At 42.8% G+C, this 17,234-nt stretch overlaps 1 protein-coding gene across 1 annotated transcript in view; it reads right to left on the bottom strand.

Moving 5' to 3' along the window:
• Positions 1 to 17,234, bottom strand: part of COL16A1 (collagen type XVI alpha 1 chain) — a 286,423-nt gene that overhangs the window by 127,407 nt on the left and 141,782 nt on the right. Inside the window, exons 14-23 of the mRNA XM_070949755.1 lie at positions 17,087 to 17,131; positions 11,988 to 12,023; positions 11,211 to 11,273; positions 9,166 to 9,210; positions 8,934 to 9,029; positions 6,595 to 6,633; positions 6,416 to 6,460; positions 2,239 to 2,274; positions 1,081 to 1,191; positions 891 to 926 (exon numbers count right to left, since the gene is read on the bottom strand). Coding sequence (XP_070805856.1) covers positions 891 to 926; positions 1,081 to 1,191; positions 2,239 to 2,274; positions 6,416 to 6,460; positions 6,595 to 6,633; positions 8,934 to 9,029; positions 9,166 to 9,210; positions 11,211 to 11,273; positions 11,988 to 12,023; positions 17,087 to 17,131 — 552 coding nt within the window. The remainder of the gene's footprint in view (positions 1 to 890; positions 927 to 1,080; positions 1,192 to 2,238; positions 2,275 to 6,415; positions 6,461 to 6,594; positions 6,634 to 8,933; positions 9,030 to 9,165; positions 9,211 to 11,210; positions 11,274 to 11,987; positions 12,024 to 17,086; positions 17,132 to 17,234) is intronic.

The following is a 17,234-nucleotide window of genomic DNA, read 5'->3' on the forward strand; positions in this document are numbered from 1 at the left end:
TAAATATATTTAGCTATATTTGTCAACTCCTGCTTGTTACTCTTTGCTCCTTTTAAATTCCGTACACAACCTTCCATATGCCAAGACGAGCCCAGAGATAGTGAACTTTGCCACCTATTACAGCGTTTTACTTAGATAAGATAAATGCAATTCATTTCTCTAGCATAAGGCCTACTGGTGCATTTTAGGCAGACGTTCCCCTAATGTATTATTTTTAAATTGAAAATGTGCATTGTAATTAAAAAAAAGAAAAGAATGTGACTTCCATTTTATGCTGTGGACTGAAAAGGTGGATTTGATGCCCCTTTGAATGTTCAATAACTCAATCCATCTCCCAACTTAAATTGGAGTCAAGGGTCTGATCTGCTCTAGCCTAAGATTAGCTACACCATACTTTTAAAACTGGAACTACTAAATTCAAAAAACTTTTCTTTTATATACACTGAGAGCGTATGCACCGAGACAAATTCCTTGTGTGTCCAATCACACTTGGCCAATAAAAAATTCTATTCTATTCTATTCTATTCTATTCTATTCTATTCTATTCTATTCTATTCTATTCTATTCTATTCTATTCTATTCTATTCTATTCTATTCCATTCCATTCCATTCCATTCCATTCCACTCTATTCTATTCTTTACAGCACTCTCTGAGAAGTTTAGAGTCAGCATATTGTCCCCAACAATCTGGATCCTGATTTTACTGACCTCGGAAGGATGGAAGGCTGAGTCAACGTTGAGCCGGTCAGGATCAAACTCCAGGCTGTGGGCAAAATTTCCCTGCATTCTAATCACTGCATCACTAAGGACCCTGTGTAAATCATAGAACTACACCTATAATCTCTTCTTCCTTTTCTCTTTTCCTCGCAGGAGCTGAATCCAACACTTACCCTGTTGCCTTTAACTCCTGGAAGCCCAGGTTTGTCCTGCAAAAATGAAAAGAAAGAAGAATCCATGGTAGGCTTCAGAAGTCATTTCCACTAGCTAATCAGCCCAGCAAATTCCCCTTTTCCAAGAGCATCTGGATGGCTTCCCCACCACGCCCTCAAAGAACAAAGCAATATATGAAGGGGGACTCACTGATTTGCCGGGTTTTCCAGGTGGTCCAGGTTCCCCCTTGGCTCCTGGGTGCCCAGGGATGCCGATTTGATTTTCATCAGTAATAATGGGGCAAACTTCACATGGATCACCCTGTTGGAAAAAACATAAAGATGCAATGAGGAAAAAGAATACAAAGGAACTGAAACCAACAACACTAGGCAAAGGAAACCCCACCCCCCCACCCCCAAAAGAGTAAAAGTACTAAAAAAAACTATAATCCATCCTAGCATGTTCTGTATTCCTATCTTTGCAATATGAATGGAAATGGTTGGAAACAACATTGCAGCAATCATATGCATCCCCAACAAGGTTGGGGTCCCAAACACATGTTACAATGTCACCACGCAAGCACAGCTCATTGTATATTTTCTACCCAAAGGCATAGATTTTACATTGTGATGTCATAATATGCGGTTCATTGTTCGTATCCCTTTACCTTTTCTGCAGGTGCCAATGTCCATATGCATAACTACATAATTGTGCATCTCTGCACCAATTTAATACCAGGGAAGAGCCTGTTCCATGTGATGGTTCAGCCTCACTGATCATATTTTTTGGGATGTTCCAGCAGTGTGAAACACCTGACTAATCTTGTATGGCTTCCACAGAATTCCAGGCCTGGAAGAGTAGAAATTGAAAAACAGCCTAGAACAGTGATGGCTAACCTTTTTGCCATGGGACTGGAAGTTGGCAAACGGGCCATTCCCAGCCTCCAGAGCGCTTCCAGGGGTGCGGGGGTGGGGAAGGCCATTTTTGCCCTCCCCAGACTCCTAGAAAGACTCTGGAGCCTGGGGACAGCAAAAGACAGGCCTTCCGGTCCCACCGGAAGTTGGCAAACGGGCTGTTTCCAGCCTCCGGAGGGCCTCTGGAGGGTGAGGAAAACCGTTTTTGTCCTCCCCAGACTCCTACAAAGGCTCTGGAGCCTGGGGAGAGAGAAAAACGGGCCTGTTTTTCCAAATGGTGAAGTTCCCTAAGAACCTCGGAAAGAAACTTTCTGAGGGAAGTTTACCTTGTTTGTCATCTTCTTTCTCAGAGACCCATTTTTTAAAGGTCCCCAACTAGTCTCACAACTATTAGACTCACAACGTTGATTTCCCCTCTGAAGCTCTGTCTTGATCCTGGCTTCTTTATACTTACCTTTTCACCTTTCAGGCCTGGGGTCCCTGGTTTGCCCTGGAGAGAAAGGGGAATGGTTTAATTTTGCCAATGAAACGCAAGCAAGACCATCTCCTAATGATCCTTCATATGCACAGAGGTGTGAAAATGGTGACAATGCACTTCTGAATTTACTTGAAGTCCCACCACCTCACCCACAAGGTCAGATCCGTTAAGTTCAGAGGAACATTATCTCAACAGAAAATGAATGCAGAGAGAAAAATAGGATTGGGGGCAGAGTAAGATACTCTTCTGGCATCTGTCCTGTTCCCTAGAGCATAGGTCGGCTGGTCTCTATGTCTTTTATTTGAGCTCAGAATGGCTCAAACAATTTTGGGGCTGCTTCCAAAGAACTGGAGGGCAGATTTTATCTATTCCATGGATATTTAGAATAGAATAGAATAGAATAGAATAGAATAGAATAGAATAGAATAGAATAGAATAGAATAGAATAGAATAGAATAGAATAGAATAGAATAGAATAGAATAGAATAGAATAGAATAATAGAGTTGGAAGGGACCTTGGAGATCTTCTAGTCCAACCCCCTGCTTAGGCAGGAAACCCTATACCATTTCAGACAAATAGTTATCAAATCTCTTCTTAAAAACTTCCAGTGTTGGAGCATTCACAACTTCTGGAGGCAAGTTGTTCTACTTATTAATTGTTCTAATTGTCAGGAAATTTCTCTGTAGTTCTAGGTTGCTTCTCTCCCTGATTAGTTTCCACCCATTGCTTCTTATCCTGCCCTCAGGTGCTCTGGAGAATAGTTTGACTCTCTCTTCTCTGTAGCAGCCCCTGAGATATTGGAAGACTGTTATCATGTCACCCCTAGTCCTTCTTTTCATCAAACTAGACATACCCAATTCCAGCAACCGTTCTTTGCATGTTCTAGCCTCCAGTCCCCTAATCATCTTTGTTGCTTTTCTTTGCACTCTTTCTAGAGTCTCAACATCGTTTTTACCTCATGGCGACCAAAACTGGATGCCGTATTCCAAGTGTGGCCTTACCAAGGCCTTATAAAGTGGTATTAACACTTCACGTGATCTTGATTCTATCCCTCTGTTTATGCAGCCCAGAACTGTGTTGGCTTTTTTGGCAGCTGCTGCACACGGCTGGCTCATATCTAAATGGTTGTCCACTAGGACTCCACGATCCCTCTGACAGTTACTACTGTTGAGCGAGGTGCCACATATACTGTACCTGTGCATTTTCTTGCCTAAGTGTAGAACCTTAACATCGTTTAGATGTGGTGGATTGATACTCCTAAATTCCAGCCAAATGAAATTGAGATATATACAGCAACTTTGGGAAAGGCTCCCGTAAAGGATGCCAGTAATATCTAGTGCTCTCTGCCTACCAACCCTTTTCTATCCTGGTCAACTTTGGTCTCACTATCACCAAGAGGCAAAAACATGACTGTTCCACACATATAGAAGAATGTTTTCTGATGAGAAAGGTCACAGGTAAGGATGGATAGTTACTACTTCCTTGAGTTATCTCCAGGTGCCACTGTCTTTTAAGGGGATGTCTATGGGGTGGGCTTCAAAAACTTTAGCAAGGGGTTCTCTGCCCAGTTGCTGGGTGGGCATGGCCATGGTGGGCATGGCCCAGTCAGCCTCCTGCACCTCACTGTGGCGGGGGGGTGTTTTTGCCCTCCCTGGGCTCTGGAGGCTTTCCTTGAGCCTCCAGGAGGGCAAAAATGGTCTCCTCAGGCTCTGGACGCCCTCTGGAGGCTGGAAATGGGCCCGTTCCGGCCTTCCCAAACTTCTGGTAGGCCTGGTTTTTTTGCCTTCTCCAAGCCTCCGTGTGTGTCCTGCACTTACCTACATCCAAAACGGGCCACGTGGAGACTCCTGGGAGGGGCGGGACAGGGTTGGTGGGGCCAGCCAGGAGTGGGATTTGAGGGTTCTCCGAATTGCACAGAATCTTAGCTAGAGGTTCTCCTGAACCCCTGCAAACCCCCAGCAGAACCACCCCTGGATGTCTATTAATAGTGTTTCATTTTTATAAGAAACATGAGCCCAGAGCCCAAAATAGGAGTGAAGATTGCAGCTCTAGTTATTTGGAAGCCAACCTACTCTGAGTAGATGTTTGGGGTGAAATTAAGTAAAGTATGTAGGAAAGAGAAAGAAATGAATCTTTCCCCCTTATAATCCTTCCCTTCCTGCCTTCCTTTCCACCTTCAGCCTCATCAAAACACGTATCAGATATTCACCTAATTCTATATAGAAGATTTATTTCAGAACTTACAGAAAACTTTTATTACATTATTATCCTCCATGACATACTCAGATGTAAGAATTAGGCATGTAAGAATCAACAACAGAATGATGTGTGTATAAGAGTGTTTGTGATTTCTTTGCCTGATAGCCAAAGGTCCAGTGAGCTTCGTTTTTGGAAAGCAATTTCAGAAGAAGATTTTCTCAGTTTCTGTCAGTCCTTTACCTAAATAACCTGATAGCCTCTTCATCACCCAGAGTCACAAAGTATTAGTAGGGCCAATATATTTTAGTTTCATATGAACTGGGACATAGAGTAGCCTTGGCAAAAAATTCACTTCCATGGCATTAGAACACACATGCACCCAAAAGACATAAAAACAACATTTAACAAAAGCAACCGATGGGGAGTGGGTAGCAAACGCTTCCAATTTTCCACAAGATCTGTTGTCCTAAACCCTAAACAAAAGGAATGAGAGCTGACAAGGATTCCAATCAAGAGTTTCTCAGATTGCAACGTTCACAATGGAATGTGAAGCGGATTACTTCCCAAGGATAAGCTGCTAGACGACACATACTCAGAACAGCAACAGGACACAACTGGCATTTATATGCCTTTCCTTCATAGGGAAAATATGCCAGAAGTAAATATAGGGAGGGAAATTGCATACACTATGTAAATTTGCACATTCAATCCACACTGGAGACTTTGGGACACACATTTTCCCAAAAGGGAAAGCAAATACTGATGAAATACAATTCCAGATGCAGAAAAAAATGGTTAGCTGTTACTGAAACTGTTGTGGAAATTGTGTATATATTTATATATGTGTATAATACTCTGGGGAGGAAAAGAAAAGAGAAAAGAAAAGAAACAGGGGAGGGAGAGAGGGAGGGAGGAAGGGGGATGGAGGGAGGAAAGGAAAGAAAGAAGGAAGAAAGGTAGGAAAGGAAGGAAGGAAGGAAAGGAAGGAAGGAAGGAAGGAAGGAAGGAAGGAAGGAAGGAAGGAAGAAAAAGAGGCAGGGAGGGAGAAACAAAGAATGGAAAAGAAAGTGAGAAAGGAAAAAGGGAGAAACAAAGAGCAAGAGAAAGAAAGATCTCTCTCCTTTTTAAATCACAGCAAAATAAAAGCAACTCTCTTTCTAGTTTTTTTCTTTTCCCCTTATTGTTTTATTTCTTTGTCTTTCTTCTGTTTAAGTAGCCATTCAAATGGAGACAGGCATCAAGCAAGGCTGCATATTTCCCCCCACCAACCCCCTACAATTTTTTATATTAATTCTAAACTTGCTGAGAGACGTATCTTTGCTCTACTCTATGTAGACAAAGCAGCATTACTTTCCAGAACATTGACTGGCCTTAAAGAACACTGAGAGCATTAGCCCAGTACCGCATATAAGATCAGATAGTATTCAATTATCAGAAAACCAAAATCACAGCATTTGCCAAAAGGCCCAAAAGCCACTCCTGGGGGATAGATGGCCACAAGATTGACAGGTCTCCTGTTAAAAAATACCTGGGAATATTTCTTTATTCTGCCAACAGAATGGGGATTGCATTGCTGAAAATGCATAGAGGAGATCATCAGCCATCATGAAACTTCCTTAAGACAGGAGGCCTTGTTTTCAACTAGTTCCCTACATCTACAAAACTCTTGATTCTGCTTGATGAAATGGATCTCAAGGCATGGAAGACCATGACCACAACAGGAGGGAAGCAGCCAATTTTAAAATAAACCCATTTAAGATAAACTCATTTTAAGATGCCTGTTTTAAGATAAACTCATCAGTGGATCATCCAGTTTCCCAAGGAAACTCTCTGTGGCCCCATGACTTGGCTAAGACAGCCCAATCAAGAGCTTGGAAGTCAAATGACAACTAGAACCTCCTTAGATGTTGTGGCCTTTGATTCATTGATTTGTATGCTGAAGAAAGGACTTACTGGCTTCCCAGGAGATCCACTGTCCCCTGGAGATCCTGAACTCCCCTGGAAATAGAGAAGAAGATTGATGGCAATGAAATTTAACCCAGTAGTAACACTGTTAAGACCAAAACACATGATGTTCATTTCAAGATTAGAACCACTGGAGGTCACAAAGCTCTTAAAAGTTCATGACATACCTTTTCTCCTGGCAAACCTGGGGGGCCACCAGGATCACCCTAAAATGAAAACCAAATTGTTACAGTTGTTCAGAAATAAGTCACCAAAAGCACAAAAGACAGGAAGCACAATCTGATAAAAAAAGTCCAGACTTATGTCTTGTAGGTATTTTATCAGTATGATAACTTCTGGAATAGTGGCAAACCATTCAAAGAGATGCTACAAAAAGTGCATTGACTGAAGGAAGCAACCCTCTTCCTAGTAATAAAACAGCTGTCCCCAGCTGTTAGAATGACTGTCCACCACCGGGAAATCATAACTCTATCACAGGTAACTGAGACTGTAACAGAACTCAAAATAAATGCACCCCGGGCAAAAACATTGAACATGAGGTCCTATATATCCATCAGCCAATACAATTCACACAGGAAAAGGCAATGAACTGACTCTACTTTTGAAACCTACAACCTCCTTCAACTTTATGTTAGGATGGAGTTTTATCAAAAGCATCCCTATCAGTTTCAGGATTAAGGGCTGGAAGATTCCTTCTCCATTAGCTGAAGAGAGAACACAAATGCAAAGAATGTAAACAAGACCCCTCGCATCCTGGACATAAACTGTTTCAACTCCTACCCTCAAAATGATGCTATAGAGCACTGCACACCAGAACAACTAGACACAAGAACAGTTTTTTCCCAAACGCCATCACTCTGCTAAACAAATAATTCCCTCAACACTGTCAAACTATTCACTAAGTCTGCACTACTATTAATCTTCTCATCGTTCCTATCACCCATCTCCTCCCACTTACGACTGTATGACTGTAACCTTGTTGCTGGTATCCTTATGATTTATATTGTTTCCCTATGACTGTAAGTGTTGTACCTTATGATTCTTGACGAATGTATCTTTTCTTTTATGTACTCCGAGAGCGTATGCACCAAGACAAATTCCTTGTGTGTCCAATCACAGTTGGCCAATAAAGAATTCTATTCTATTCTATTCTATTCTATTCTATTCTATTCTATTCTATTCTATTCTATTCTATTCTATTCTATTCTATTCTATTCTATTCAACCATCTGTCACCAACAGACAGTTGGAGGTTAGCGTTAAGAGAAAAGGAGGTCTCCCAAGAGGGCAGCACTGTAAGAGATTGGGAAAAGTCTAAGATCGGAATGGATGTAGTTACTAGACAGCCACTCCAGCTCAGTCAGAAACAGTCATCAAGTCATTATGGTTATCACTTCCAAGAAAATCTTCCTCCTCAGCATCACAGGCATCACAACCATCATCAAGCTTCTAGCCAGGTTTGTCATTCTCTCTGCAGGAGCCCCAAAATGAATCTTGATATACCTTATACAGAAACTGAAAAATTTGACCAGAGCTAAAGCAATATTTTGATATGATTGGAAAGACTTATTAGTGGAATCTTCTTGTTGGATTCAAAGTTCTTTGAATTTAATCTAGGCCTATATTTTCTCAACCCAAATCTGGTCTCCAGGAACATATATCTCCTTTGAAAGGATGAAATAGCAGTTTTGGGAAATGAGATATTTAGGCCAGAAGAATGATGAAGTGGAGAAGGGTTAAATGCCCTCACCTCCCTTACTGCAATTTATCTGCTTTTACCTCAACCTCCATCTATTTTCTTGAATTGGAAAAATAAGCCCAGCAGTAAAAGTAGAACACCTTTTCATGGTGTTCCCATCAAGTCCTAAGTAATTTAAGTCTCTGAATTACAGGTTTAATGTACTAGTAGGGAAAGTATCAGCAGGTGGCAGTATCTGGCTGACCTAGTTTGTGTATAGAAGGTGAACAAGGTTGAACATGGTTAGTATTTACTGTAGATGGGATATCCTTATTTATTTATTTATTTATTTATTTATTTATTTATTTATTTATTTATTTATTTATTTATTTATTTATTTATTTATTTATTTATTTGGTTTTTATCGCACATCTATTACTTTATAAATAATTCAAGGCAGTGAATATTCCTAATACTCCTTCCTCCTCCTATGTTCCCCACAACAACAACAACTCTATGAAGTGGGGTGGGCTGAGAGAGAGCAACTGCTCAAATTCACCCAGTAGACTTTCATGCCTAAATTGGGACTAGAACTCACCACCTCCTAGTTTCTGGCCCAGCACTTAAACCACTACACCAGATTGGTTTATGGGAATATCAGGTCTGTACACTAGACCGTGATGTGGAAAGACAAGAAGGCAATGACAAGTTACTGTTCCCAAGAAAAGTACACTGGTATGTCTATGAGACTATCAGAGATCAAACTTAATTAGAAGGAGACTCCACTTTTAAAGATGATTTATTTTCCAAGAAGAGTAGTAATCCTTACTGGTTTCCCTGGAAGGCCAATTCCAGATGGGCCTGGCAACCCTGGAGGTCCCGGTTCTCCAGCAAGCCCTTCGGGGCCGACAAAACCTGGATCACCCTAAGATTAAAAACACAGCCATTAGTCATGTTTATCTATCAGAAAAATGCCCCCCCCCATCTCTGTCTTCAACTAGCACAATGCATAACAGTGTGATGGGTAGCATATAAATTTTATGGAATAAATTAATAAATACCTTTTGGCCTTTAGGCCCTACCAAACACAGCTCTCCAGGTCGGCCCTAGAAAATAGCAAAAATCAGGCTTTGTTAGAAGAGGAGCTTCCCTTACACTTCATGCAATTCACGATCAGCTTCCTCAGAGATGGACTTTGAAACTAAAGTAATAGATGGAAAGTAATCAAGGAGAGAAGCAACCTAGAACTAAGGAGAAGCACTGTCTCCTGACAGTGAGAACAATTAATCAGTGGAAGAACTTGCCTCCAGAAGTTGGGGTCCTCCAACACTGGAGGTTTTTAAGAAGAGATTGGACAACCATTTGTCTAAAATGGTATAGGATCTCCTCTTAAATAGGTGGTTCAACTAGAAGACCTCCAAGGAACCTTCCAACTCTTGTTATTTTTTTACTGTTACTCTATAGGCCAGTGATGGCGAACCTTTTCGGCACTGAGTGCCCAAACCAGATGATGTGTGGGTGCGCATGCATGCACATGTGGGTGCATGCATGTGCATGTATGCTAGAGTGCCGGAAACTCAAAGACCAGCTGGTCGGCGCTCACATACACACCAGCCAGCTGGTCTTCAGTTTCCAGCGCTCTGGAACACGCGAAGACCAACTGGCCGGCCCGCATGCACACTCCAGAAACCAGAAGAGGAGCTGGCAACGGCATGTGTGCCACACTTCTGGCACGCATGCCATAGGTTCACCATCAGAGCTATAGGCTGAGGATAAGAAGAGATTTTCTTAAGCCTGAATATACTCAACTCTCCCTTTAGTTGTCCCAAAGGTACTTTTTCAAGAGCAGCTGGACTTTCTGGAGGTTTTTTTTTTTAAAGATGTTTTGCTTCTCATCCAAGAAGCTTCTTCAGCTCTGAAGAAGCTTCTTGGATCAGAAGTGAAATGTCTTCAAAGAAAAAAAGGAAAGTCCAATTGCCTCTTGAAAAAAGCACCTTTGGGACAACCATGACCTGGATGACTGAGAATCTCCATAGACATCTTCCTTTAGTTAGGAAAAGAGTAGGAAGCAAACAGAGATTGTTATTGGCCAGGAATTATTAAGCCTTTGGATTGGCTGAACCTGGCACACATTTCTCACCTATTAATGGAATATGGTTCAGCTTGGCCACTGTTCTCAAGTCATGCAATGGTTTGACCTCTAATGCAACTACCTTGATGCCTTTCTATTTGTACAGATAGCAAGATAGCTGAACAGTTATTAAATATAAATATTGATTTTTTTAAAAAAAAAAAACCCTGTCTCTACCCCATTCCTCAAAAATACAAAGAGATGAATTCCTGATCTAGTAAAAATGGTGTTTGGATATTGATGTAATTCTCTGGGCATCATTTGAGCATTGTCTAGTACAGTCACCCAAGCTCTCGTTATCTCTCGTTTGGACTACTGCAATGCCCTCTACATGGGGCTGTCCCTGGGGTGTACCTGGAGGCTCCAGCTGGTCCAGAATGCGGCCGCGTGGGTTGTTATGGGAGCTTCCCGTTACTTCCGTGTAACACCACTCCTGCGCGAGCTGCACTGGTTGCTGGTGGTCCTTCGGATCTGCTTCAAGGTGCTGGTACTTACCTATAAAGCCCTACATGGCATGGGCCCGGGGTACCTGCAGGGCCACCTTCTGCCTGCCTCCCACCGCCCTGTGCACTCACATAGGACTGCCTTCCTCCAGGTGCCATCAGCCAGACAATGTCGGCTGGTGGCGCCCAGGATGAGGGAGTTCTCTGCGGGCACACCGACCCTCTGGAATCGGTTACCCACGGGGCTCTGGATGGCCCCCGACCTCTGCTCTTTCCGCCGTGACCTGAAGACATGGCTTTTCCAACAAATTTGCTGATCTGATGGGTGATTTTTAATTGGGAGATTTTAATTGATTATTTTAGTAGCTATTTTTATTGTTTCATCATTTTTAATTTCTGTGAGTCCTTTGGGAGAAGGGCGGCATATAAGTATAAGAAAAATAAATAAATAAAAAATAAATAATACAGGAAACAAGGGGAAAGCAGCAGCAGACATGACATCGAAGAGAAAGATGCCTGTTGTGCAACTTACATCTCGCCCAGGGGCGCCTGGTTTCCCGTGAAGTCCAAAGTCACCTTTCTCACCCTTCTGGCCCTGCAGAAAATGACCAATTTAGTAGAATTTAGCCGGCAATCCAGTGTATTTCAGTTGCAATTTAAGTTTTCTCAACCTATCATTTCATCACTGATTCTAGTTCATTGATCTGCTATTTTCCCAATTGGTGTTAGGGCTTCTTAACAGAACAGCGAGCTGCTATTCTTAATCACAGCATACTTCCATAATCATGTGTTAAGGAAATCATAATTTCCCTAGCTTGAAATGTGAGGGAAACAATTAGGTGGATCACCTTCCCATGAACTTGCTCCTTCATTCTCCAAAGCTAGGATTTGTCAATTATATCCCATCAATTTAGGAAGTCTATCTTGATTCAGTTTTGAATCATGTCAAATCAGATTCTGAATCAGGGGTGAAATCCAGCAGGTTCTGACAGGTTCTGGAGAACCAGTAGTGGAAATTTTGAGTAGTTTGGAGAATCGGCAAACACCACCTCTGGCTGGCCCCAGAGTGGGGTGGGAATGGAGATTTTGCAGTATCCTTCCCCTGGAGTGGGGTAGGAATAGAGATTTTGCAGTATCCTTCCCCTGGAGTGGGGTGGGAATGGAGATTTTGCAGTATCCTTCCTCTACCATGCCCACCAAGCCACGCCCACAGAACCGGTAGTAAAAAAAATTCACCACTGTTCTGAATCCTGGCTCAGTTGAATCCCCTTCTAATTCAATCCCTGAACTGAATCTCCCCAAAACTTACTTTCTGCCCATGAGCTCCAGTCAATCCTTGAAGCCCCTGGAAACAAAAAAAGTATTCATTAATTAGCAATATAGAAATTTATAGTCTAAACCAGTGTTTCTCATCCTTGGCAGTGTTAAACTGTGTGGCGGTGTTAAACTCACTTCATAGAATTTCCCAGCCAACATGCTGGTTTAAACTATGCTGAAACTTAAGAACCAGCTATCACAAACAATTAATTTTACATCCCTAAAACAACCATTATCCAGAAGTGTTGGCTTGCAATCTGGGATTCAAAATCCACTATAATTAAAGGACACCAAATTGGAAAAGAATGCTGGTTTGGGGATTTACAAATGTGTTATTTGGAAAACACATATATCCAATGTATTCATGTGTTCAGAGAAGCTATGGGATGAAATATGTAGAGTTTTCAGAAACTAAATTACACCCGTTAAAAGGGCATGATAGAAGGTGCTAAGCTTTGAGAGCTGGCCAACAGTCAACATTATATTCCTGATAAATGTTTTTCTACTTGGTAGATCTGCATACAATTTCTCTTCTTAGTGGCCTGGGGGTTGAACCATCGATGATTGGGACATTGGATTGTATATCATCTCTACAGCTCGGTTTCAGTCTTAACCACTTCTTCCAATGCATGAAGTTTAAGGAGGCTTCTGAAGGAAATGGTGACAACATATCAAGTTCCAAAAACCAAGAGAGATACGTTGAGTTTCTTCTAAGTAGTTTCCTTTATTGTTCCTCACCCATAGACAGAAATCTTTCCAATTTAAAGCAAACTACTTGCATCATTAAAGATGGACTCTGGTTTGGTGCAGGACCTCTAAGGAATGAGGAGAAGACGGCCAGATCAGAAGGAAAGGGAAAGTCAAACTAAATAATATTAGTTTGTAACAACCAGCCAAAATCTTTATTTTGTTACATTTCTAGGTTGGTCTTTGTGCACATAAAGCAGGAGGCATTTGGCCAGTCCCAGAGAAGAGCTGTAACGCCTTCACAGGCCTGGCTCTAAAATAGTGAAACTAAATATTTATCATTTGCAATATAAACTTTGGCTGTGTGCAATGAGCTGTCTCCCTAGCCTTAGTTCCAATTACCGGGAGGAGGGGAAAACCTCAGCATCTCTGCAAAACCGCACAGAGGAGACGGTGAAGTGTTAAGCAGATGGGCAGAAGGCTCTGTCCAGGGTTAGGAAGGTCACAGGAAGTTTACTAGCTGACTAAACTGTTGAGATTGCACTTGACAGACGCTGCCCTACTGAAGCCAGGTTGAAGCAAGAGGGCTAAAGGGCCCCTGGATTCAGATGCAAAGAAACCTGCCAAGTGAAGTTTTTTTTTCTAAAAATGCAAAGAATCCTAGACTTGGAAGAGAACTGAGAGGTCATCAAATCTGCTTGTGGCAGAATCTACAGAGTCTCTGACAGATAGCCATCCAGCATCTGTTTATGTAATAGGCAGAAGGAATGACTTTGGGGGATAAGAGGAAGAGCAGTAACCAAGACAGGGATCAGCTAAAAGCAATCTGAATTCAGGGAGACCTTCCCTAGTTCTCACAAAACTAAAGGGAGGGAGTGGGGAAGTGCATTCACACTTACAAAATTCTGTTAAAGGTAAAGGTTTCCTTCGCACATATGTGCTAGTCGTTCCCAACTCTAGGGGGCGGTGCTCATCTCCGTTTCAAAGCTGAAGAGCCAGTGCTGTCCGAAGACATCTCCATGGTCATGTGGGCGGCATGACTCAACACCAAAGGTGCGCGGAACACTGTTCCCTTTCCACCAAAGGGGGTCCCTATTTTTCTACTTGCATTTTTAACATGCTTTCGAACTGCTAGGTTGGCAGAAGCTGGGACAAGTCACGGGAGCTCACCCCATTACGCGGCACTCGGGATTCGAATCGCTGAACTGCCAACCTTTCTATCGACAAGCTCAGCGTCTTAGCCACTGAGCCACGACGTCCCTATAAAATTCTGTTGCTATATAATAAAAACAGTATTGGCCTGAATGACTTCGGTTTCCTAGTCTGGTCTTCCTTGAAGTGTTTACAGTTTGAAGACTTCCCAGTAAGGAAAAGAAAGCTTTCTACATCACGCAGTAGCCTGTTCTATTGGCTGATTGCTGAAACTGTAAGGAATATTCTTCTGAAACACCTTTCTTGTGGTTTTGATGGTTCTGGTCTTGGTCCAGATCCTACCCTATGGGGGAATAAAGAAACTCCCTCTTTGCTGAGATGGTAATATGGCAAGGTTGAGTCCTCTGCCACTTTTCTAGATCAAAGTTGCATCAGTTTATAGGACAATAAACAGCAGAAGTTTAGACTGAGGTACCTGGGGTAGCTGAGAGAGAAGGTCACCAAAATCAAGATGACAAGCTTCAATTTTGCAATTGAAGTCCCACTCTTTTTTAATGTGTCCATATAAAAAATTCAATTGGGGCTTTGATTGTGTTGGTGCACCTGACACTTTGGCTTTTCACATGCACTCACACCCCTGATGTGATTCATTCTTCCTTTACACAACTTTGATGTGACTCTTTCAATCCTGGCCTTGTCACTCCATTCTTAAACAATTGAAATCACAGCAGACCCTTGTGGTTGTGGTCATTTGAAATTGCATTTATCCTGGCCAGGGCTGATTCTTTGACATAACCTTATTATGTTGCTATATTGTACATGCTTCCATATGCTTGGATAGAAACACATATCAAGTAAAGATGCTACAAAAGATTCTGTCCCTCAAAAATGATGGCAAGTCCCAAAATAGATCGAGTTTAATTTCCTTTGAACTGAGTTGACCCTGCTAATTTTATGGACTCTATCTTCTTTCACAATGTCTTTCTGACTTCAGGTCCAGTCTCTAATGGTGGCTTTTACTGTGGTCTCTCAACCTAGTTCAACCTAGTTCAGTCCTGTTTTATTTTCTTCATCTAATCCAAGGTTGGTGTAGTGGTGTGTGGACATGACCTTGGGAGATGGGAGGAAGAGCCACAGCTTACACAAGTGATGGCTAACCTTTTTGCCATCATGTGCCAAAAGCATGGAGAGCTGGGGGGGTGTCACACGTGTGCATGCCCAAACCCATAATTCAATGCGCCCCAGGCTGTTTCTGGCCTCCGGAGGGCCTCTGGGAGGGTGGGGTGGGGAAGACCGTTTTCGCCCTCCCCAGGCTCGTAGAAAGCCTGGGGAGAGTGAAAAAAGGGCCTTCCGGTCCCACTGGAAGTTGGCAAATGGGCTGCTTCCAGCCTCTGGGGGTGGGGGTGGGGGTGGGGAAGGCTGTTTTCACCCTCTCCAGGCTCCTAGAAAGCCCCTGGAGCCTGGGGAGGGCAAAAAATGGGTGTTCCCCCCCCCGGAGGCCCTCCGGAGCAGGAGTGGGTTCTACTTACCTTTACTACCAGTTTGCAGTGGGGTTTTGCTGATGTTGGGTTCGGTGGGTGGAGCCTCCCGCCAGTTTTACTACCAGTTCTATAGAACCGGTGCGAACTGGGGGCAACCCACCACTACTCTGGAGGCTGGAAACAACTTGTTTCCCGACTTCCGGTGGGCCCAGAAAAACCCGAAAATCAGCTGGCCGGCACGGGCATGTGCACTGCAGCTGAGCTAGGGCAATGCTCGCATGCCCACCAATATGGCTCCACGTGCCACCTGTGGCACACGTGCCATAGGGCTTAGACAATAGTGTGATAAACAAAGGATGAGGTCTCAGAAGGGACTCTCCCTAGTTATGTGGAAAATAAAAGTAAGGTAGGGGAGATGTACATTCAGACTTGCAAGACTCTGTAATGTAACGTTACAATAAGGATAGTGTTAGTATTCATGGTTGGTGCTTTTTATCTAGGTTATCTCAATGGTCTGATAGTTGGCTCTCTGATATAGAGCAAACTTTAAATATTGTTAGTAATGTTGTTTTGGTTTTCAGCAGATTGGACCACTGGGGACAGATCAAAGGGTCTCCCTTTACAATAGCCCTATGTTCAACAGCACTGGTCAAAATTGTTTCTCCTTTCTCCGGTCATTATCTCTGTTATTCTTCTTAAATAATACTTTTTAGTTAAATAAAGGACATCTAGACAAACAAGCTCCCGAGATCTTGCCCAAGAATGTATGTGTGTGAGAGAGGCAAAGAACACACAAAAAGTTCACACAAGTTTCATGAAGTCAGTTACAAAGCTGGGTAATTCATTTTGCAAGCTACCTTGATTAACTTTGGTTGCTTTTGAGTGTGCAATGTGTGTGTGTGAGAGAGACTCTTACTGTGTTGTATGAAAACAGGGTTTTTTTTGGATAGCAAGGTAGCTGGCTGCCAACCCAGACTGTTCAGTGATTACATGATAGGCATATTGTGTGAACACAGCCATGGATGCTGTTAGGTTAAGTGGGAAAAAACAGGAAACAGAAAAGACACAAAGAAACTAGGAGGAAGCAGCTCCAGAAGGCAAGTTTCCCAATCCGAAGGCTTCTTCTCCTGTGCCAGGGCTACATTTGGACTGAAACAATCCATTTTTACTTTCCAGGAACATTATATTACACACAACTGATGTTCTGCAGCCCGTTTTTCAGAGCTGCTGATCTTTGCAGGTATGTCTGGGCCAGGGGTCGGCAACCTTAAACACTCAAAGAGCCACAAAGGTCCTAACCGGAAGCCCCCGTTCAATTCTGGAACCGACCGGAAGTCCAGTTCCCCCACCATAGAGTTTCCTCCTAGCATGACATCCTATTTCCTCTGCCTGTCCTAACTGAAAGTCCTATCAATTGTGGAGCCGACCAGCAACAGGGAGCCACAGCAGAGGGATGAAAGAGCCACATGGGGCTCCAGAGCCATGGGTTGCTGACTCCTGGTCTGGGCCAACATCACCCAAAAAAAATGTTTGGGTTTTTTTCTCCTTCATATTTTCCTCCTGCTTGCTTTACAAGCAGAGCATGTTTCAAAAATAAATCATAATATCTTAAGCTAATATTGACCAAATCCTTCCTGAGTCAAATCTGTTGGAATGCGGAGAGGGATTTGCGTGAAGAGTGGAGGCCTGTTCAAGGCGAAGAGAAAGAACAGGGAGAGGCTAGAATAAAACACATTTTGTTTTTCCCACATTTTGATAAAGGCATGCCTACCTTTCCTCCTGTATCTCCCTTCTCCCCTTTTGGGCCTTCGGCACACTTCAAAAACAAACAAAGAAGGGTTAGGATGGCAACATAGGATACAGATGGAAAAGCAGAAGAGGCCAAATTCTCATGAGTCTCCTTAGAGACGAGGGACCTC

The sequence above is a fragment of the Pituophis catenifer genome, unplaced genomic scaffold, assembly GCF_029215685.1.
Source record: "Pituophis catenifer annectens isolate HBS135680 unplaced genomic scaffold, rPitCat1.0.hap2 SCAF_9, whole genome shotgun sequence".
Classification (NCBI taxonomy): domain Eukaryota; kingdom Metazoa; phylum Chordata; class Lepidosauria; order Squamata; family Colubridae; genus Pituophis; species Pituophis catenifer.